Below are 22,571 nucleotides of genomic sequence, written 5' to 3' on the forward strand. Positions count from 1 at the left end.
ACACCTCTTTGGAGATGGAGCACCAGGTGTGTGTGTGTGTGTGTGTGTGTGTGTGTGTGTGTGTGTGTGTGTGTGTACTCTGCTGGACAAGACCAACGTGTGTAGTGTTTAATGGAGATATAGTGACACCCTGTGGCCAAAAGAAGTAATACAAGACTTGGAGTGTTCATACATACAGTATATTTGTCAACAAAGCCAAATATTAAGTTACTTTATTTAATAAAACACAAGTATGTCATAATTACATTGCAGCGAGGCATTACTTTAATTGGATTTAAGTTCTTTTAACCCTTACAAACATTTTTACATCCCTACAGCAAGAACACTTTTCTCAACCACCTAGTGTTCGACAGCAATTACCAGTTATTCTTTAAATTATTTAACATAACATCAGATTGGTCTACTGTATACATTCACTGTGAATCAGATATTAAAGGGTTAAATCTTCCTGAATGCAATCCTTTACAAGCAGGTTGTTTTTAAAATTTCAATTCTTATTCCAGTTGTTTGTGGAGATGTATATAATACATCATACATGTGTATATGTATATACTGTATAATACATGCATATGTGTGCATAGGCATCATAAGTGTGTATATTTACGTATACACAATCATAATTACATATACACATATTTGTAAATATATAAAATTATGTATTATATATACATATTTATTTCCATGTGTTTCCATGTTGATGCATCATGCAAACATAAATACAAACAGTCGTGTGTTGTTTCGTTGTCCCAAAACTTTTATTGCAGCAACAGCTCATTTACAGAAAACTGACACTGGGAATGTTTTCTACACAATCGATCACTTCTTCACAATAAGTTAACGACCCCTGTCAGCATCTACGGATCCGGATTCAATCTGCAAAAAACATGGAAGCCGACACACGGGCGATTTGAAACCAGCAACTTTATTTCCCTGTAATACTGCACAGCCCAGACTCCTGCAGACACTGGAATTTGACTGCCAACTCCTTCATCTAGGAGCACAGCCGTCCATGTCTTCACAGCCTGCTCCAGCTTGTACGCCACTTCTGAATAAAGATTAGTCATGTTAGGAAGTGTTCACTCTGCGGTTCTCATTTTATTGCTTGTCTTCTCATTTGTCCACTCTGCCTCTCATCATCCTATGGCTTTGTAAAAAGCTTTTAAAGCATGTTCAGGAAAAAAAAAAAGCTTTAGTCTCAGAGTACTTTTTTTTTTTTTTAAAATGTTCCTTTTAAAAAATGTAGATTCTCTGTATAGTTAGATTGTGAATTTTTTTTTTATGTTAAAACTACAGTTCACATTGATTTACAAAGTGTTAAATAGAAAAGACCAGATAAGTGTTTCAGAAAAAGACACTACACCACTTGGAATGTGTTACGTCCATAAAACACAAAACAACAATCTGATAGTTTTAGTTTGTGATGACTCAACACAAAGAGGGAAGTTGAATGTGTCAAATCACCTTCAAAATAAAAAAAAAAACATTTGGTCTGCTTGATTCCAAAAGTAGTAGTTGTGTGACGGGAGCAGGTGAGATAGGCTTTTGTTTTCTGCCATCATTGATCAAAGACTCAAATGGAGAAAAGCAAAGAGTGACCAAAAGAATAAGCTGTCAAGACTTTCTCGTTAGGAGAACACAACTAGAGAATGGGACAGTGATCCGTCGCCGCTCGAGTGAAACATGTTATCTAGTTTAACTTGGCAGCAGTTGTGGTTAACCTCCACAGAAATATAATAACCTGATCGGTTTCACCCAAAGTCAGCCAGAAATAAGACAAATCTGGATCACATCAAGAAATGAGTAACCGGGTTGACAAGAGGCTCGACTAAACCAGCTTCAAACTACCCATAGTGTCAAAATGACATCACAATTAGCTTTAAAGAGCTGACCTTAAAATTCACAACTTCAGCTCAGACTCATTTAATCATCTATTCGATTGGTTTTATAATCAAAGCTGGAAAAAAATAACGCAACAAGGGAATCAACAGAACACAAACACACAGAAGTCGAGTGATAAGTGGAGGAAAACACGACGTCTACTGATCACAGGGGATCAATCAAGCAGATTGTCAACACACTCACACACACACAAACCTTTTCTCTGAATTCAGGTGCTAGCATATGGCTCATCCTGAAGTGGTACATGATCTAGGTAGGGGGGCGCACACACGTCCCGCCAAACCTGCATAGGATCTACGACACCGTGACCAGGATGTGACATAGCTCATAAGAGACGGGTCTGGACAGGTGACCAGACCTCACTGCAAAAAGTAGAGAGTCTTCTATCTCAGAGATCGTTTGATCAGGTCTGAATTTCAACTACATTTTCCTGGACAACTGATTTAAGCTCCAGGAAGACGAAGTAAACTTCAAAGTAAATTTTCAGGCTGGATCAGTGTCACAGGTCTCAGAGGTAGAAGACTGTCAGAGTAGAGCATATAGACTTCACATCTGGTCACAGTCTCATAGAGCTAAATCGCTCTGAACAAAATCAGATGCTCTACTTACAGAAAAGACTCAAAAAAAAAAAAAACACACACCAGATTAGTAAACAATTCATTATCACACACAATTAAACCGAAATGAAAACTGAAAGGGAGGATTAAAACCAGAGGGGAGGGGGAGGAGGAGGAGGAGGAGGAAGAGGAGGCGAGTGTTGTCGTGGAAACTTGTTTCTCCGGAGATGGAGAGTTGCATCATTGCTCTGAGCGTGCTCAGATGGTGCTGATGCAGCATCAGTGGGTTCCTGCTCCGTCAGCACGTGACAACGGCGGCTGTCTCTACGTTTCTACGGGAAACACAAACAGGATTTCATCTTCAAATGTGAAATGTGTATACATTTCTGCAATTCAATCCCTGCCTTAAGTCTAAACTGAAGTGGTGGCCCCTGAGGTCCAATTTAATGATGTCCAACTTAAACTAGGACATTTTTTTGTCTGACAAGGCACACTGAATGATGAAGGCTAAATCATGAGCTTTCCAAATATTCTTCTAGATTTGGTTGGTTAAAATCAAACTGCTGAATTAATCTCTATACAAACCAGAGGAGCAGTGACCAGTCAGGAAAGAACTCGTTTCATTTTAGTGCACAATCAGGTGCATGCATCTATATTTTAAATGCAAATAATTTTAGATTTAGCAAAAAATACAAATTAAAGCTCACATATATAAATGTATGTACAGTAATCACTTTTTGACATCTTATTTTCCAAAAATTTGACTATTCTTGCAATTAATTCACCAAGTTCCTTTTTAATATGAAAAAAAAAAAAAGAATGACTCAAAAAAATAAATTCTGCCATTTCAGGAAGGTTGTGCTGACACAGATTTTTGGCTCTGATCTGTTGCCTAGGCAACAAGCAAGGGGTCAGGACAGTACTGCTCACAGACATCATCCGGAACACCAGACCCTTGCGAGAATTCTTGTTAGAACCTGATTAGTAAAACTTTATTAGTTTTCTTTTGGGTTAGTGACAGCTGACGATTCTAGTATCCTGTGTGCTAAAAGCTGCTCGACTCCTGACTGAACGTTCGAATGCAAAACACTTTTATTCTCTATGTTCTTTCCTGGGCAACCACAAAATTATTTTTTCACTTTATATTATTATTCCGACTCTTTTTTTGAAAATTTCTAAAAACGATGTCCGTTAAAAAACTATTACTTTTTAGACTAAAATCCTAAATGACTGTATTAATCATGGAAGAAAAATGTGCAGGTAGTCCTCAAGATATGAACATTTGTAGATATGAACAGGGGTGTGCCGCCGGGTCCGACTACCGTAGATCCTCATCGACAACAACTCTCCCTCCTCCTCCTTTGATCTAAAGATGAGTTACATTATGGTACTACAGTACTTTATTTCATTTATGTTGTTTTATGTCCTGTAATTGTTTCTGGTAACTTTTAGGGAATAGTACTAATGGTGTTCGTAGGTTGAGGACTACCTGGTCTCATTGGACCCAAACAGGTCCAAAGGAGGGTTGGAGATTCTATTTTCTCCTGGTAGCTCTCAGGAGACCTGTAGAATTGGGCAGGAGCTGATGCTTGTCACTAACTCGTGAGCCGAGATCGTGTTTGTGTTCCTCTGGATGTTTAATTTGTTTTGTTGACACTAAACCTCACTGGTCTAAGTGTTTTGTGTGTTTTATACTTCTGTCCACTTTACCTGATGGCTCCTCCACTTCTTCTACAGTTTCTTCCGTGTCGGCCATCTCTTCTGAAGGAGCTGCTTCCTCCTCTTCTACAGCATACTCCTCTTCATCTGCTCCTGTATCCTCCAAAGCTTCTTCTGTGACGGGCTCCTCCTCTTCAGGAGTCTCGTTTTCTACATCTGGCTCGTCTGACCCTGCTGCCGCCTCCTCTTCATCTGTTACCTCATCAGCAGCTTCCTCCGTTTCTGTTTCGGCCTCGTCTTCAGCGGGCTCTTCAGCAGCTGCATCTTCTGACGTCTCCTCTTCCTCTGCTGTCTCTTCTTCTGCTACATCCCCAGCAGGTTCTTGAGTTTCAGTCCCTTCCTCCTCAGCAGGCTCATCCTCTACAACTGGCTCGTAAGGAGCAGCTGTCTCTTCCTCTTCTACTTCCTCCTGAGGAGCTTCCTCTGAGAGTCCTGCCTCCTCTTCAACAGGCTCCTCCACATAAGCCGCCTCCTCTTCAGCAGGCTCCTCCAATTGAGCCTCCTCCTCTTCAGCAGGCTCCTCCAATTGAGCCTCCTCTTCTTCAGCAGGCTCCTCCAAATGAGCCGCCTCTTCTTCAGGGGGCTCCTCCGAATAAACCGCTTCCTCTTCTACCTCCTCCTCGATGGCTTCTTCAGCTGGAGGTGCCTCCTCTTCAACAGACTCCTGGGCCAGTTCCTCCAGAGGAGCAGCCTCCTCTTCTTCTTGCTCCTGAACATCTGAGACCACCTCCTGCTCTGCTGCCAGGTCCTCCAGCTCCTCTGCAAGCTGGTCAGCCATCATCTCCTCCGCAGGCGGCTCTTCCTCAGCTGGAGGAGCCTTAAACATGAAATATAGTTAAATGTTAGGTGATGCAGAATCAACTTCAGCTTCAAGCAAATAAAAGTTGGACCACACAATAGTAATAATAATAATAGGAACATGGAGCACCCATCAGAGGGTTGGAGGCTCAATCTGTCCGTTGTGCTCCAAGTGGAAAATTATCAATACACTCACGTACAAACACAAGGTTAAAGGTTAACAAAGCAGCGCAGTTATCAAATACACACCTCCTCCTCTTCTTCCTCTGCAACAGCCTCATCTTCAATCACCTCTGGATCCTCCTCAATTATCTGAAAAAGAATGAACATCATCCATCAGTTAGTAAGAGTTAACCATAACCAGCCCTTTACATATTCAATTTATCAATATATCCTTAAATATTCAATGTTCAACACGGTATAACGACTAGACGATGTAAAGTTCTTGATAATTATTCGGCTCTTTGTGTACATTTAGTACTGTAGTTTCTAGTTTGAGCAGCGAAGTTTGAAAGAATTGAATAAAGCCATTTTTGGTTTTGGTCTTCACCTCAGAAGTCTCCACGGGTTCTGGTTCAGCTTCAGGCTCAGGTTCAGGTTCTGGTTCAGCCTCAGGCTCTGCTTCAGCCTCAGGCTCTGCTTCAGCCTCAGCCTCAGGTTCAGCTTCAGGCTCTGCTTCAGCCTCAGGTTCTAATTCAGGTTCAGCCTCAAGCACCGGTTCAGACTCTGAGGCGACCACAACGGGTTCTGGCGAGACAAAGAGTTGTGGAAAAACAAGATTTAACTGATGGGGGTTTAGTCAGTATTTAGATCAGTAACACTTGATGTCCAACTGAATGAACCCACTTTGAGCTACACTATAATTTCAATTCAGCCTGGATTATCACTGTTATCTCTGAATGGAGACAAGCTGGATCACCAGATTATTGGATGCTTGAAAACATTAATTTATTAATGATGTTAACTAAAAACAGCAAAGAACAAGAACCTTTATGTGACTGAGGCATCCTTGCTGTCTATACAAACACATTTGAGCATCACAGAAGTCTGATTGTTTTACTTACATTTTTAGATGCAAATTAATTGAAGTATAGTTTTTAGATGCTATTAATTGAAGTATAGATCCACTAGTTTCAGGAAAAATGGCACAGTGCCCATAAAAAATAACTCAACATTAGTTCAGTTACAGGTGCCAACAAACTTCACAAACGACAAGGGTCAAATAATTTTGCTCTAAACTGTTAGTTTATCAAGTATCAGCATAAATATTTTGTTTTGTTACTTAAAGAGGCTGTTTCCTTCCAAATCTGCAGTAGTTTTCAACAGTATTGAATAAAAACTATTGATTTTAACTCAGCTTGGCAGAAAATTTGGACAAAGGTTATACAGATAGTATGTTCTGGAAATCTGGAGAAACCACTGAGACCCAGCACCTTCTTAAAAATTTAAAACTGAGTTTTTATCATGTACCGGTAGTTATAAAAATAAATTCAGATAAAACAGGATTATGTATTCATGGATGAACAAATGCTAGTTACCGATGGGGCAGCTGGTAAAATGGAAATCTGTCGATGTGTCTTTCCTTTATTTAGGAACTGCTATCAACCTACTGCTAGCTGTGTGTGTGTGTGTTACCTTCTACTATTGCTTCAGGTTCGGGGGTCTCCACCTGGGCAGCAGCTTCTTGTTGGGAAGAGACGACAGTCTTCTCTTTCAGGCCTACATGAGATCATCACGCACAGGTTGGTGATGGGAAATGTGTGTGTAGTAGAGGCACAGGGCGTGCGTGTGTGTGTGTGTCAGCCTGTTTAGTAATTCCTACATAAAAATAACACTAGAATGCACAGAAATGAACAAATGCAGCTCATTCTGTACACGAACAAACACACAGGCACAGGTTTTCTTTTGCTGACTGAAACGTTTCTCAAACACAATTATTTCCTTATTATTTGTTGATTTTTGTGTATGTCTGACATGTACGTTGATCTTACACACACTCACGCACACACACACACTCTCTCTCTCTGGAGGAATCAGACAAGAGTTATTTGATTTTAACAAACTACAGCTTGAATGGAAAAAGGAAGTTTATTGATAAACGGGAACACATTCAAGTCAGTGGGGCACAAATTCTATAAGGTGAGAAAAACACTTCACAACCATTGCCAGTTCATTCTCCACAAAGACTGAGAAATACAGAGGTATATAACAATGAAGATAAATATGAAGATAAATTTTAAACAAGTTTTGTCAGCCGACCACCTGAACCGACACTGATAGAACATCACTGTCAGAAGGTGAACATCAGAACATCACAAATAAAAATCCACCAAAATTCACGTGTGCCTAAAACAGTAAAAGAAAAACAACAACAAAAATATCAGATACAAGTTACGAGGTGCAACCCCCCCCCCCCCCAAAAAAGAGGGTTCTGTTATCAAACGGATTCGAGACAACGTTCACCCAAAGGGGGTTTTATAAAAGAGGCCAAATCGGCATAATTTGGATTTGAATCGGGACTTTAAATTAAAGGTTGTGATTCTACTCGTCTTTAGATCTTTGATGTGAAGGACACATCCTGCCCAGCACCAAACTCAACTTGGACTCGTCGTGGTGTTGAACACAACTTAAACCGTCCAGCACGTGATCGAAGACAATCCTGTACAGCTCTCAGCTCGGCGCTCATTTCCTGCCTCCTCTGTCGGATCTCTTCCTTTTCTCTTTTCCTCTCCCTTTGTCTTCTGCTCTTTTCCCCTCCTGCTTTTCCAACTTCTCGTCTTCCTCCCCACCTTTTGATGTTCTCTCTTCTTTCTCATCCTTGTGCTCAACCTTCTTCTCATCTTCCTGTTGAGATTTTTCCTTTGCTAGATTCTCCAAAGCTTTCTTCATCTCTTCCTTCTCCATATTCTCTTCCTCCTCTTTTAGCCTGGTGGCCACTCTTTCCTTCACTCGAGCTTTTATTTCTCTCCTCCCCAGCTCCAGCTCCTTCTCCTCCTCCTCTTTGGCCAGCAGCGCCCGAACCTCCGCCAGAGCCAGCTTGGCAAGCTTCTTGGCCTCCACGCGTTCGTGGATGATGGTCAACTGTTTCTTTAGAGCCTCTCGGAGCGTCCTGCCCACATCTTTGGCTGAAGTGGTTTCTAGGGTGGACGAGTGAGAACACTGTTTGGCATTTCAGCCCTCATAATGATGAAGACCATGCTCAAATTCACACCACACAGCAAGAAGGTGCGTGCAGTTGGATCAACACGAGTTTCATCACAACCTTAGAACTCAATGACGGCAAATCAACTCTTTCAAACGAGTTATTGATTCACTCAAAGAGACGCCTGAAGGGTTTTAATGTGGTTGTCAAACACAACTGGATTTAATATCATGGTGAGTTGTGAGTAATCTGAACATTCAGCCCACAATGCAACACGGCAAAGAGTCATGCAGGCGGCTGCATGGCGATACCTTTGTGAGCTCCCCTTGATGCTCCTCCGGGTGTTTCGTCTGAAGCCAGACAAATAAAACCAGCATTACAACACAGAACACGTCATCACACACCATTAACGTAACGGTTCGGCAAACCGTAATGATTACTGTGGTAGACATGCACGGATGACGTTTTATGTTGGAAGATGTTCGACCTCACATTTGCCGGTTCTAACTGATGTTAGTCAGAAGCTTCTTTTCCAAACCGTAAATGGAAGCCCAGTTACTTCTGATTTTACATGACTCAGATTGTGTAAGACTATTTTATAATCATTTTTAACACTATTTGCTTCATCTTGTTGAATATGCGACGAATTTCTTACACCTTCCAGTTCAGTGCATTAACAACAGGATACCTCTTCCAAAAGAAACTGCCTCCATTCGTCTCCTGAGCAGGAAGAACCAGTCTTTATATCACATGTTGGTCATGCAGCTCCGTTTGTACAAACAGCTTAAAGACACACTGACAAAACACCTGCCGTTTAAGATTTGAATATCCATGATGAGTTGACTCAGACTGAACAAAGCCAACACCTTCATCACATGAGCACCAGGTTCTGCTGGAGCCTCTCGACCGAAAGTCAGCTGGGATAGACGCCAGCAACCCCCGTGACCCAGCAGCTTGGAAAATGAATATAATATTGAACACAAAGTTAAAGAAGCCAGAACAAAGTGGAACCAGAACCATTTTTAATATATTGAATGACTGAATAATTCAAGACAGGATCCAGGATTTCAACTTGACAAGAGACGAGGCAAGACGATCTATGATCACAATAGAAACGAGTCTCTACATAAATGTGCTTCATTATTTAATCTACATCCCCTCACCTGACTCCTCACTCTCAACCACAGACGGTCATCACTGTCTTCTCACAGTCCAATAGTCGTGTCCTGATCCTGACTAAACTCCGGTGACAACACCGAGACTTTTGTTGGATCATCTCCCTGATCTCTGAAGAGTCTGACAGAGTCCAGAAGACCGACAAACAGAAGTTGAGAATGTCTTCGCTCCTATTTTCCAATGGTAAACAAGTTGTGTCGATGGCTTCTCTTGTCCTTGGTGAGAAGGAAATACAGTCTCTGGGACTCCTTTATCACCAAATGACTCGCAAAACTTCCTCCTTAAATGCGTCTCCTCCTCAGTCTTCCTTATCATCATTTCATTATCAGTGATGGTTAATGCAAGTAAAACGTGTCAGGGTCAGAGCCAATCAGAGGAAGAGAAGAAGGTGGTGCGTCGCAAGATGTAGTTTTATGTACCACAGGTAGAAATGTTCAACCACCAGTGTGGTGGAGAACCTCCACAATTTACAGAAAGTTACCCATCACTGGCGTTTGGAGGGTGATAGTTTCAGACTATGTACAACAATTAAAAAAAACAAACCTTCAGTGTCTTTTGGAAAGAATGTGGATCTTGACTGCTTGCTGTAGGTTTCACACCTACAACAGGTGTGAAACCTCTCATCAAATACAGAGCTGATGCAGAGGACTGTCAAAAGGGCTGCAGGGCGAGCAACGTCAGTTTGACACCTAAAGGCGTTTTCTAATGAACCTAAGCACCTACTGCGTATAACAAGCGTACGATCATCAATAAGGGGAGAGTTCCAAGCTTGACATGTCAGCGTGTCGACCACCTCCAATCAAAATATATTCAGGGTGTATTTACATGTTTTTTTGTCTCTATGAACAGGTCGTATCTTAAAACACATCTTTATACACAACCATGAAAACAAACCAGCATCCTTGAGCTTTATGGAGGTTTGCAAATTACAGTCCGGGAGTTTAGAATAAATACGTTCAGGATCAGGATCTACGTCATGTGGATCTAGAAAAATAATGAAAGGGACAACAGAGCAGCAGTTCAAGTGCAAATCATCTGCATGTTGAGTTCATTAGTATTGCTGACTGCTGTCGAAAAAGATTTAATCCAGTCCTAAAAGCTTTCTTGAGGGGTGGGGGCTTCTAAAAGTGTTCCTGAGTATCATAGTGACCCAAAAGTGCATCACAGCACCAGAATCGACATCATTAAAGACGTTTTGAAAAGAGCTTTACTGTCTGGGTCTCGCTGATATAAAAACGCAGCTTGTTTGTGGAGTCACTGAGGATGCAGGAGGTGAGAGTTGGGATGGGAGCAGCATCCAGTGTGCAGCAGCAAGTTGCCACAGGAAGTTGACAAACTACTTCCCCCTCCAGACACTTTAACTTGAGCCGCTGGTCGTCCAGAATCTCAGACGAATGTGTTATTTGAATTGCTGCCGTTGGTCTGACGTCACTGGTTGTGGAGGCCGACAATGACGATCTTCTGCCCCTGACTTCTGTCACCTTTTGAGCCTCGTCTTCCGAACGCTTCATCGTCCTCTTCATCTTCCTCCTCTGCCCCCACAGTTCCTACCGAGGCACCGTGCTCCTCGTCTTCCTCCTCCGAGGTCTCCAAGGGGTTAATCAGGCCGTAGAGGAAAGTGAAGAACCCGTTAAACGAATCGGATCGTCCCTCCTCCACTTCTTCTAACCAATCGAGAACCTCGGATTCACCCTGACCATCGCTCTCACTGGTCAGGCCTACGCAAACAGGGGAAGGAGGGGGGGTGGTAAAATAATGGGAGCAAGGTAGGTAGAGATGATGGGATGGAGAAAGCGGAAAAACGATTGCAGACAGAAATAATAAAGGTGGGATCGAATTGAGGAAAATAAATGCGATGAAAGAAAGTAGGAAGGAGGGAGGGAGGGAAACAAGAGGAGAAGGTAAGAAGTTTGAAGCATAGGTTAGGAAATGAGGGACCTACTCAGGCGTCACCATGGAGGTCGACTGTACACCAAAACTCACTCACGTTTGTCATTAAGGCTTCAATCATTCCAGTACCTTGAATGCTCATTGAATTATTTGCCTCAAGGACTTGGTTTAAACCCTGACGGCTGCACAGCTCACTTGATTTCATCCAGATTGTTGTTCCTGTGGTGCAGCATGCTCACTTTCTCTGTAACTGTGAGGTCATGAGCGCGAGGAGAGAACTGCAGTGTGAGTCAAAGAGGAAAAACAAGTGTGGCTTCTGTGCTGTCATAGAGGATCAGCATCAGTGGAGTCGTTCATCTGTGCAGCAGCTTAAACTAAAGCATTCACTAGCCGACAAATACAACCCAGAGAGTAGACTGGACCTCGTTAGCAGTAGCATTTCACATGAACTAGTGCTTCCTAGTTAAGATTAAGACTAGTAAAGAGAAAAGGCAAGTGAATTAAGGCAAAGATGACTGACTGGTGAAGAACGTCTATCAGTCTATTTCCTGCAGCAGGAATTTTAGTTTTCTATACAACAATGTTGCAAATAAATGGACTTAATGAGTTTAGTGCATTTAGGTAATGATCAGTTTTAATAAATCAGTTTTAAAGTTTTAATTAATATCATATTTTAAAAAAACAAGTTTTTCAAAAAAAGGGAGTTGTCACATTTTTTATTTTCTCTTTCATATTTCTCTTAGTATTTCCGAGCATTCAATACTAAGACTTATCAGAATAGATTAATTGATTACTAAATAATTAATTAGTGCAACTGATGGATATGTTTGCATCAGGCTATTCCGACCGCCTGTCAATGTGGCGTTTTGCTGATTTAGTATAAAAATCAACAACGCATGTTTGGAATGAAATAGGACATTCACCTCAACAGAAAACAACATTAATGATCACCATCTATTACTGACACACACATTATTTTGTCCTGATATTTAGAAATATTAACTTGGAATTTGCATAGATAACTGGCAAAACAAAGCAACCGGTATTATTCGCCTGGCCAAGATACTTTTAAAAAAAGGCAGCCACAGTGTACTGTGGAAGCACATTATAGCACATAGATGTGATTAACACCAGTACTTCAATATGCTGCACAACTCCTTTGAACGGTGTGTGTGCAGTCAACGTGTGTTTCAATGAGAATACGCAGCAGAACGTGACGTTGAAGAGCGAAAGTGTTAGTCAAACTTTTGTTTCAGAGGTCTAGTGTAGGTTAACAGGAAGCAGGAGGCTAGAGATTCTCAAAACCGATGGACAAGCTCACTTTGCAATGGCTGGGAAAGAAAACGGATGTGTGGTGTCGCCACGACGATGAGCTGAGAACCCTGCCCGTGTTGACAGGGTCTTATGCGATGAAAAACATGGAAGTACCTGCAGTAACTCAAGTGTGCTAAAAAGTGTAGACTGATAAATTAATTGTTTCTGGGTTTTTTGCAGATGAAATGCATTGAAATCAATGATGGCAGCCAGACTCAGAAAAAGGAAGGTATGAAAATACAGTTGAAGTGCAAAGACAATTTAGAAGGGAGTCCCGTCCTCAGGAGAAGCTTGACACGCGGACTGTCTTGGATTTAGCTGAAACGTTCCAGGACTCACTCTCTTTCCTCAAATTGTCTTTGCACTTCTACTACTTTGTATTTTCATCCTTCCACTAGCATTTACTTTAGTCTGGCTGCTATAATTGACTTCAATACATTTAAATCTGAAAAAAAAAAACCCCACTAATGATTTAGTTACCTGCTGCCCAAGGGTGTCTATATGTACATCTTTTTGGGACACCCTGTAGATTAGAGTCAGGATGGGCTGAACCACAAAGAACAATCACAGTACGAGCATTAGGGGATGGGTGTGGGTCATGATCTAATGTTAAATCTTTAGTCCATTTTGAATGTCTGTAATGCCAGGTGAGAAACAGCTGGTAACTTTCCCTATGTGAACAATTAAAGCTTTAAAAACAGTTACAGAAATTCCTCCAACTATCACAGCAATGGTTGACTCACTCACTCTGTTAGTACACACACATAGCACAGATCTGTGACCTCTTAGAATAAAGATGCGTATGAGAACAATCACAATCTGAAATAACCAGATGAACGACGAACGGCTATTATGGGATATTTTTTTACTCATCAGATTTTTCAGTCATGCAAAAGAAAACCAAACTGCCATTCGCTGTTATTACCAAACACACTTCATCAGTGTCCTGTAGAACTGCAGAGTATTAATGTCACTGATGAACTTTTTCAGATGATGCTCAACAAATGATTTGCTTTGCGTTCTCTCTGCAGGACATTGATCGCATCACTAGCATGAGTTGTACTGTCAGAAGAATCAACTTGCCTAGAAGAATTTTGGCGTCCTCCACGTCAAAATCTCCATCGCCATCTGTGTCGTACGCCACCAGTTTACCTACAGGAGCAACAAACATGCAGACCCATGACTTTCCATTTACATATATGCATTAATCAAGTACAAGGAATTCACCAAGCTTGGATGAAAACATCTCAACTCTAGATATGGTTTAAGTTAACTTCCATCTGTGTTGGACTTATAAGAAGGTTCAAATGAGCTAAAAGCTTGGTGGGTTCTTTAAAAGAAACAACAAGACACAATGAGATAAAACATGAAATGACAAAAATAAAGACTTTCATTCAAGAATGTCTACTTAACAACAATGGACTCTCTGAATATAAATGGGTTAAAGAAGTTTTGATGCAACAGAAATCTTCCAATGTACCTAGGGAACATGGAACACAACATATTTGACCGCTCTTACAAACTATTTAATTTCAAATGTAAAGTAGCACCAGAGCATATACCTAAACAGCTAAACAATCCTACATACTGTTTCTGCTGCAAATTAAAACTACGTACATTCAAAAAGCCATTAATGAAAAACATTAAAGTTATCTCCTTCAAACATTTAATATCAAATAATAGATCAAATGTGTAGATTAAAACATATCAAATTAGCTGGATTTCAAGTATGTTTGTGTTTGAAATGAAAGGCTTCTGACCACTAAAACATGATTGAGCTTTTAATTTGAAACAGATACAGGAAGAATTGATTTATAAGAACAGAATAAAACAAATGGGCATGCAAGTGTTGGACAGAATCAGCTGCACCGAATTCTTAATGATAACACATTGTGGAGATCACACTATTATTTGCAGCACTGTGGAAGCATCACCACATGTTGCTAAGCTAATCAGTTACCAGCTAGTCAGCCCTGTGCTGTTTGCACTCTCAGTGAACCCCAACAAACACCTGATGGGTTTGTTTTGCTTGAAATTGACTCACTTTCAAACAACAGACAGGACAAACTGAAAACCTAAACCCTCCCTAGAACATGTACTTAGAGAATGTAAAGCAAAGAGGAATGTGTTATTGTGTGTGGTTTCAACACAAGACAACAATCTCGAATGTAATTCAGGGTGCAACAGAAATACACCTTTTGTTTTTCTTTATTTCTTTATTGTTTTTTACCTTGCAAAGCCTCAGACAGGTTAATTTGTAAGCCCTTTGCCTTGTCTGCATGCAAACACAAAACACACACAATATTGGAATATTAGCAGGATCAAGAAATCAGAACATACATAATTCATAGTTAACACAGCATTATGTGATCAGAGACTCTGACGTACAACAATCAATATCAGGGAAGCAGACCGATTGATGAGGGGTCATTGATCAGTTAAGGTTATTCATGAAACGGTAATCTGCTATCATTTAGTCAACACATTAATATTCAATCAAGAGCGAATCATCTGATGTTTTACAAGCTCAGCTGATTAGATTCAGTGACAGATCCGACTACATTATCTGGAGACTCAGCAACACCGCGTTGACACTAAATCAACAACTGTTCTATATTGACATCCTGCTTTACTGCAACTGACTTTTGTTTGCAGTCATTTTGGAAACTTTTTATGCCTCCAAATCTTTTAAAACACGTGTCGACAGAGCAGAATTGCATTTGTGGACAGATGATGTAAATGTGACTGAATATATGAGCCACAGTAGCTGTAACGCCTTCCCAGTGAGGGTCTAGTGAAGTAGTGAAGACAGTTAGCACTTCTGATGTATGTGCTGCACAGCGGTACTCACCCAGAACTCCCTGATAGTCGACCAGGTCGAAGTAAACCACAGCTACAGACGTCCAGACGCCCAGCAGAGCCAGTACGATGAACCAGGTGAAGAAGCTGCTGCTGGACCCGGAGTCGGCCTTCCTCCCATTCTTACTGGCTGATTGCGTTTTAGTACCATCTGCAAAGACAGCACATTAAGTTAGGTCCACATTTCCTTGGAGACTTCTATATGAACCTATAACATTTGTCAGAGAAATTCCATAAAGTTTCTTCAGCTGTTTTTTACAGCTGGGAGAAAATTTTTAAGTTCTGTTTTTCTGATGTATAAAATGCTTATGTCAGACAATAAAATGCAAATTAATTCCTTAAAAATTATGATTTTCTAGATTTTTGCTTTATATTCCGTCTCTCACAGTTGAAGAGCACAACCTCTTCACGCTCTGTAAGTGAGAAAACCTGCAAGACCTACCCGCTGCATGTGGTGAACATTCTCTGCGACTGATTTTATTGACCTAACAGATCTGACATAAACTAAGGAACATGGGAGATGTAGTATTTACATACGAGCATGTACTGTACTTAAGTGCATGAACCCCTCTGGCCACATTCAAAAAGCCATTCCGGGGAGGTGTCAATAACATCTCACAATGCATGATGGGAGAAAATAGTGGCAGAGAGAATGAACAGGTGTCATAGCGCATGATGTTGACACACACACACAAACACACACACACACACACACAGCACTATTCCAACTACATATCGAAATTTTCCTTGTCGAGACCAACCTGCTCAGACAAACGTATTATTAAATCTAATTTATAATGAAACCCATTGATACGGCAGCCATTGACAGCAATACAGTGATCATGCATTGAACAACAGACTATTTCCTTTTAATCCATAAAATCTGTAAGCCACTTGAGATGCGTTTAAATCTCCAATATTTTTGGCGTGTCTCGTTATCTTATCTGCAGGCAGCTGAAAAATACCAATTTTATTTCCGATAAAGATATGTCTTATCAGAACTACTCTTGAAAAAGCACATTTGGTCACTTAGGAAGTTAAATTGGTTAAGATTACTTAAATTCCTCACTTTGGTTTAGATTGTATTTGTGTGAAACTGACTAAAGACTCACAAAGCAAACAAGACATCCGCTAAATACCAAGATACATCCAGCATTTGAGATCTTGGTTCCAAAACCACAAAACTAGAGCTTACGGGGTTAGATCAAATTTCAGAACTGAAAAACCCTTTTTGTTAATCCTCTGTCAACCCTTCAAAGCAAACAAGGCCCAAACAATGACCTCCACACTCCTTCGTCCTTTTCAGCCCAGTGGACCTTGAGCATTCCTCACCTTCACCAGCGACCAACGTGGGGATCGCTGTGATGACCGGAGCGGTGGAGGGTTCAACCAGAGCGGCTGGATCCCCCATACCTGCCAACCTGGGTAAGTAAATCGGAATCAACTGGCAAAAAAAAAAAAAAAAAGCAGCTACATGCAGTCTTCGGGCGACAGGAGTAGTTCTTCTTCTTGGTCTCACCTCCTCGTGGCGTCTTTCAGTCCCTCCCCTTCCCTCCTTCCTCCAAACTCTTATTCATTTGTCAGGAATCCTTTCTCTTTTTTTTTCTGACACTGACATGGCTCTGAGGGTCAAACACAGCTATTTATAGTCGCCATTAGACCAGCTGCTCCTGACATACGCAGAAGAATAGGCTGACAGGCACTTGACAGCTTTAAAAGGATTGGCCCCCACTCCTCTGATGGGTTTCATAGACTATCCAACGCACTTCCTTCTGAGTCAACAGATGAAATGACACAAACAGAGATTCAACCACAATTTATCATTTTCTCCCAACTCTTGGCTTCAACAGCACTGACGTCAAACTATTCTAAACAGACTCTTGAAGTTTTATATAAAAATACATACAGAATCAAGTCAAGCAATAAACCTATACAAAAATTCTGGCTTGGGCAGAAATCAATGTATATATAATATTGAAGCATGCAGAAAATGTGCAGACTAGCAAGAACAGGGAGGAGCTGGACACTCCAACTGTTTGCATAGCAATTCTTTCTTGAAAGATCAGGTGAGAGATGTTTGTTATAGGGGTGTTGTTCTGCTGTTATTCCATTTAGAGCAGCTGCTGTTACTAAAAGGAGGATCACCCATTCAGTTCACTGTCATTTAAAACACCCAAAAGTGAACAGAGTGTGAACAGGTTTAAGCAGAGGCCTTGTTCTTCCCCTCCCAATTGGTTTAGCATCCATGCAAACATAAGACACGCCAACAATACACACATTAAAACAAGATAATATAGAAATAGCCTGCAGGAATATTCCAGCAAACCACACAACCTAATGTGGACACAACTCCCAAAAGCACAGAGAAAAAGTTATCCAACATCTTCACACAGATGCAGAAATAAATACACACTCACACACCCCTAGAGATGACAAAAAAAAATTGCATGCAAAAACATACCACACTGTTCTACATGCTCCATTCTCCTGCGACCACAGCAGTGTATTTACACACAGATCATCCACACACAAGGAGCTCGGTTGGGTCTCCGCTGTGAGGCTCGGTACACATTGTTCAGCCTGAGCTCTCTGCTCCAAAGTCTTATGTAAGGGCGGCTGTGCACCGCCTCCATCTGGCTGTAAGGCAACTGCATGCTCATGCTTGTACACACATGTGCAGGTTTGCAGACCAGAGGCCATTCCACTCACACTCTGAGTTTTTGACATCTTCTCCTGACACATGTCAGGTAGAGCAATAGCTGAACAAATTAAAGACAGGATCTCCACTCCTTTCGGAACGGATTAAATCTATTTCCTAGTGCTGGAACCTATGATGTTGCACAACGATTGAGGCTATGCATACTAAAGGGCCTAGAAACAAATCCCATCCTGTGCTTTGTCGTAAGAAATCCCCAGAAAGTTGTATTAACTGGGGGTGTAGTTGTTGAGCTAGTCCCACACTAATGAGAAATTATCACTGGCTCACAGCAAAAGCATTCAAACACAGTAAGGCAGTTCAGAATTCTTTTAATTTTTAAAATTGTTCCAAAAGACAGACCAGATTTTTGTTTCTTAAGCTTTGGTTTTATCATGAATATACTTTTAAAAAAATAATGCATCTTCTAATAATGACACCTCATATTGCATAAGCAATATATTCTAACACCAGCCTGGATCATTTGAAAATCAAACTCTTAAGTTTGTGCAATAACAAACATTTTTTAAAAAAAGAACAGTATGTTCTAATGCAGACAGACCATAACCTCTGTAATACATTCACATGAATAAACCAACATGAAAATCACCTTAATTCAAATGAATGTAAACATGTAAAAATAAAAAAGATGGAGGAAATACATTATGAAATGCACACCTTCAATGTCTTTACAGAGTATATGTGAAATTTGATTTAATTCTCTACATAGTCCTCTGAGGAATTTTTTAAAAATAGTTGAGGTGGGAATCATTCTTAAAGTTGACCTGTCTGTAATCCACTGAGGATTTAAATACCTTCCTAAGAGTTGAAATAAGTATTTGCATTCAAAGGAGTCCCACAAATCACTGGAAAGTATCTACAAATCAGGAGAGGCCTCCTCACAGTAACAGATAATGAAACGTCTCCAACCACAGCTCCACAGTGCAGCAACAAGCAACACTGTGGGGCACCAAAGCCATCAATCAGAGTGAACACAGGACCACCTGCACGGATATGCCACAACTATGTTCACCACAACTGTTTTGATGGGACAGGATATAAAAAATAAGGACTGAACTCTGATAGGGTGAACACCTTTTATAATGATCTCAAGTGATTCTCCTGTAATATATTTCATTTGTATGGATGTTTGGAAAGAGGACACTGTTCAAGTATGGTTGCACATACATCATAGTAAAATGAAAGTAAAATATTTACTATATTGCAATAGAAATTATGTTACAGTGAGAAAAATGAAAACATAACAATTATAACCATCTCTGATATAAATACACACAGCACTGCACTTGCATGCAAGGTTACATGAACATGTTTCTGAGTCGAGGATTACAGTAAATTTGAGAGAAAAACTCAATGCAAAAACACATCACAGCATTCACACACATTCAGCTCAGTATACTTGCTGCTGAGAAGAGCTGTGGAAGTGGCAAAAGTGAATATGTAAAGAGAATACAGGACAAATAAAGAAATGATTAAAAAAGGTAAAACGAGTGAAATCTGAATCGAAGTGTAGTGTAAAGACATTTATTGTAGTGTGAATACATAACATACTGTGTATTTATATATAGTGTAAATGTTACGTGTTGTGAAATACTGTATCAAAGATCCATTATTTAATTGCACAAATAATTACCACACCTTTCATATTGATCAGTGGCACATTTTATGCAACTCACTATTTACTGTCTTGTTTTAGACTTGCAAGAGTGCAAAAATTCAATATTTGATAATCAAGACTTGGTGTTTAATGATACAAAGCTTTGTTTACCTTTTCATTTGTGGGTCATTCAAATCGCATTATTATTTCCTCTAAACCAATAATCTAAACTTCCTTCAGAACATATGTGCAGGAATGTAACAAATTAAAAATTATATTTAGATTAATTGTTGGAGGGTGATGAAACCATGAATGACACCAAACATTCACACACTATTTTATCTGCATCTGTCAGGGTTTTTTTTTTTAATGAACTAATATACTTATGATACAGTTGATCACATATGTATTTAACAATTTTTTCCTTGTACATACAACAGTATTATTTTTTAATTATGACTCCAAACATTTCAAATCAACCACCTTTACCTCACTATGACTTGACTCGAACAGTACGTTCAGAAATATGTAAACGCTGCAGGACTCCAGGGGGCGGGGCTTTTAACACATAGGGAAAAAATGAACATTTTGTTCTCTGACTTTTACAACTATAAACTTGATGATCTCCAATATGAGACAAAAGTTTGCACATCACGCTAAGAACACGTTGTGTGTCCAAACTTTTCTGCAGCCGAATTATATCTGTGAGTCATCACTTTCATTCATTTGGAAACGGCGTTGCGCACAAACAAAAGGAGCGTCCATCAACCATTAAGGGGGTTGGCGGAGGCCCAAACTGGCAACACAGTGAAGTTTGCGTCAACACGCACAAAATAGACCCACTTATTTACGTAAGGCTACGTGTTAGCATGAGGTGGCTACTGCCTCAGTATTTTAAAATCACTGTATCATTTTATCATTCATGATTTAAGAAAAGAATAACACGCATTTTTTATAAATATATAGATATAAGGTTTTACTTAAGAGCCAGCCTCTTCCTACTTCGGGGTACGGGTTCGAAGGAGGCCCCCACTAGCCACGTCTAAACCCACCCACGGCTTCTCTAAATGACACGTGAACATAAGAGGCTCCACTGAAGCTGGGGGGGGCGGGGTGACTCTCGCTTCGACGTGTGGACACATCAACCCGGCTGGTCGGGACAGTGCTTCCATAACTATTGGGAGCTGCGACACATTCCCACAGTCCGCGGCTCGGTTCTGGGCCTTTAGCTAAATGCTAACGGTCCCTGTCGCGTGTGAGTCCCGCTGTAATCCCGGAGGGTTTGGGGGGTGGGGTGGGGTGGGGTGGGGTGGGGGGGGACGAGCCGCTGTCGTCAACCAGCCTAGTTACCGGATCAACAGCTGCTGAATCACAAAACGGCGATGCTAACGGAATAACACGATTCAAAATCTCGTGTAATGTTTCCACTAATGCGTCACAGAAACATTTGTGTTTCCATGTGGGCGGAGGTGGTTTTTGTGGTTACGTTCAAAGACCTGTGCAAATATTATTTCTATGAAGCGTTCAGGTTCGCTTCACCCAGATTTAAACCTGCTAAAACCAGATAATCTGCAAAGGGCAGCGAACACATGATAAATAATCTAAGATAGCAAACCAGGACCAGGGCCGGGAATGAATTAGCAGCTTGACACCCGATTAACTTTGAAATGCCTGCGACTGCAACCTAAATGCTTGCAACGCACATCGCGCCACAACAAGCTACACTAAATTTAAAAAAGCATGAAAATGTCACCTACCTTTGTTTTTTACGATTTTAGCGTTTTTCTTAGAAGCCATAGCGATTCCCTGATAGACTTCCTGAGGAAGAGTGGCGGAGTTACTGGAGCGGCTGAAGTAAAGAGAAAATCAAATGTGCTTCTCTTGCCTCATAAAATTCACAACCACAAAGATCCCGCCCACTTTAAGACTGATATCTTTCATAACCAATCAGAAACAGACCTCACCGGAGTGGGCGGGGTGGGTTAATTTTCTGACCAATGGAATGCGAGAGGCGTTCAGTTTATTCAACCGTGTGGATAGTTTTAACTTTGCCCCGCCCTCCACGTTGCGAGCCTAGAACGTGGCAAGATGGTTGATACTCACCTAGTGATGAAAACATTCCCCACGCCATTTTTTAAAAATATCTTCGTACAATCGTACGGGAGCATGTTTAGTAATTGTTCGACAGATTTGAAAATCAATATGTTTAAGAACGGAGGCACCACACACACATATATAAACATGTACAGATATTTACTTATTTATAAATTGAAGTGCATACTGCGTTATCTCTATTTAAACTAAATTATTTGGAGATCTATGCTTTGCCTATTGTAAAAGTACTTTGGGAATTAAATAGTTCAAATGCTGTGTCGTGTCCAACTAACACAAAAGGGCCTAAATTGTCCAAAAAATCTACTTCTGTTTGCATTGTACTGTACTGTATATCTGCATTTTTTAGTGTGCCTAACCCTAACTATAATCCTTATCATATAATAAGGCAAAAGAAAACCAAGAATTTAGATTGCATTGATTTATTACATGCCAATTCATATATGGACAAATCAAGAACAGAATCATAAAGTGTCTTAAAAATCAAGACACAATAGAGGAATGAAAATGACATTATGTGATAAAAAGAGTGTACATACAGATACTAGTGTTTCACATTTTTAATAAAAAAATCTTACATGAATCAATTGTGTTTTTTGTTGGTTTGTTTGTTTTTGCATTATTATTGGTATTGAAAAATGATCAATTTCACATTTCCAAAGAGTGAGGGACAATCTCTAGATCTACAAACTGATCCATATCTCTAACAAAACAGACAAATAGAGAAACATACAAACAGGAGGACATTTAAACAAACAGTATACACTAGAGTGTGAGGAGAGCACTTGCACT

General features: G+C 40.4%; 1 protein-coding gene across 4 annotated transcripts; it reads right to left on the bottom strand.

Annotated features, from left to right (window-relative positions):
* Positions 1-738: 738 nt before the first annotated feature.
* On the bottom strand, positions 739-21,564 carry asph (aspartate beta-hydroxylase). Of its 4 annotated transcripts, XM_068340163.1 has the most exons (10): positions 16,874-17,245; positions 16,687-16,775; positions 15,347-15,505; positions 14,726-14,770; positions 13,579-13,647; positions 6,609-6,692; positions 5,524-5,720; positions 5,223-5,285; positions 4,167-4,992; positions 739-2,788 (listed from the first exon to the last, which is right to left on the bottom strand). In XM_068340163.1, the coding sequence occupies exons 2-10, from the start codon at positions 16,763-16,765 to the stop codon at positions 2,781-2,783; spliced, it is 1,530 nt and encodes a 509-aa protein (XP_068196264.1). In that variant the 5' UTR covers positions 16,766-16,775; positions 16,874-17,245; the 3' UTR covers positions 739-2,780. The 4 variants fall into 4 exon arrangements, with proteins under 4 accessions (XP_068196264.1, XP_068196265.1, XP_068196267.1 ...); XM_068340164.1 differs by lacking the exons at positions 16,687-16,775; positions 16,874-17,245 and adding an exon at positions 21,425-21,564; XM_068340166.1 differs by lacking the exons at positions 16,687-16,775; positions 16,874-17,245 and adding an exon at positions 17,816-18,072.
* Between the last annotated feature and the right edge of the window lie 1,007 nt (positions 21,565-22,571).

Source organism: Antennarius striatus, chromosome 18 (assembly GCF_040054535.1).
Source record: "Antennarius striatus isolate MH-2024 chromosome 18, ASM4005453v1, whole genome shotgun sequence".
NCBI lineage: Eukaryota > Metazoa > Chordata > Actinopteri > Lophiiformes > Antennariidae > Antennarius > Antennarius striatus.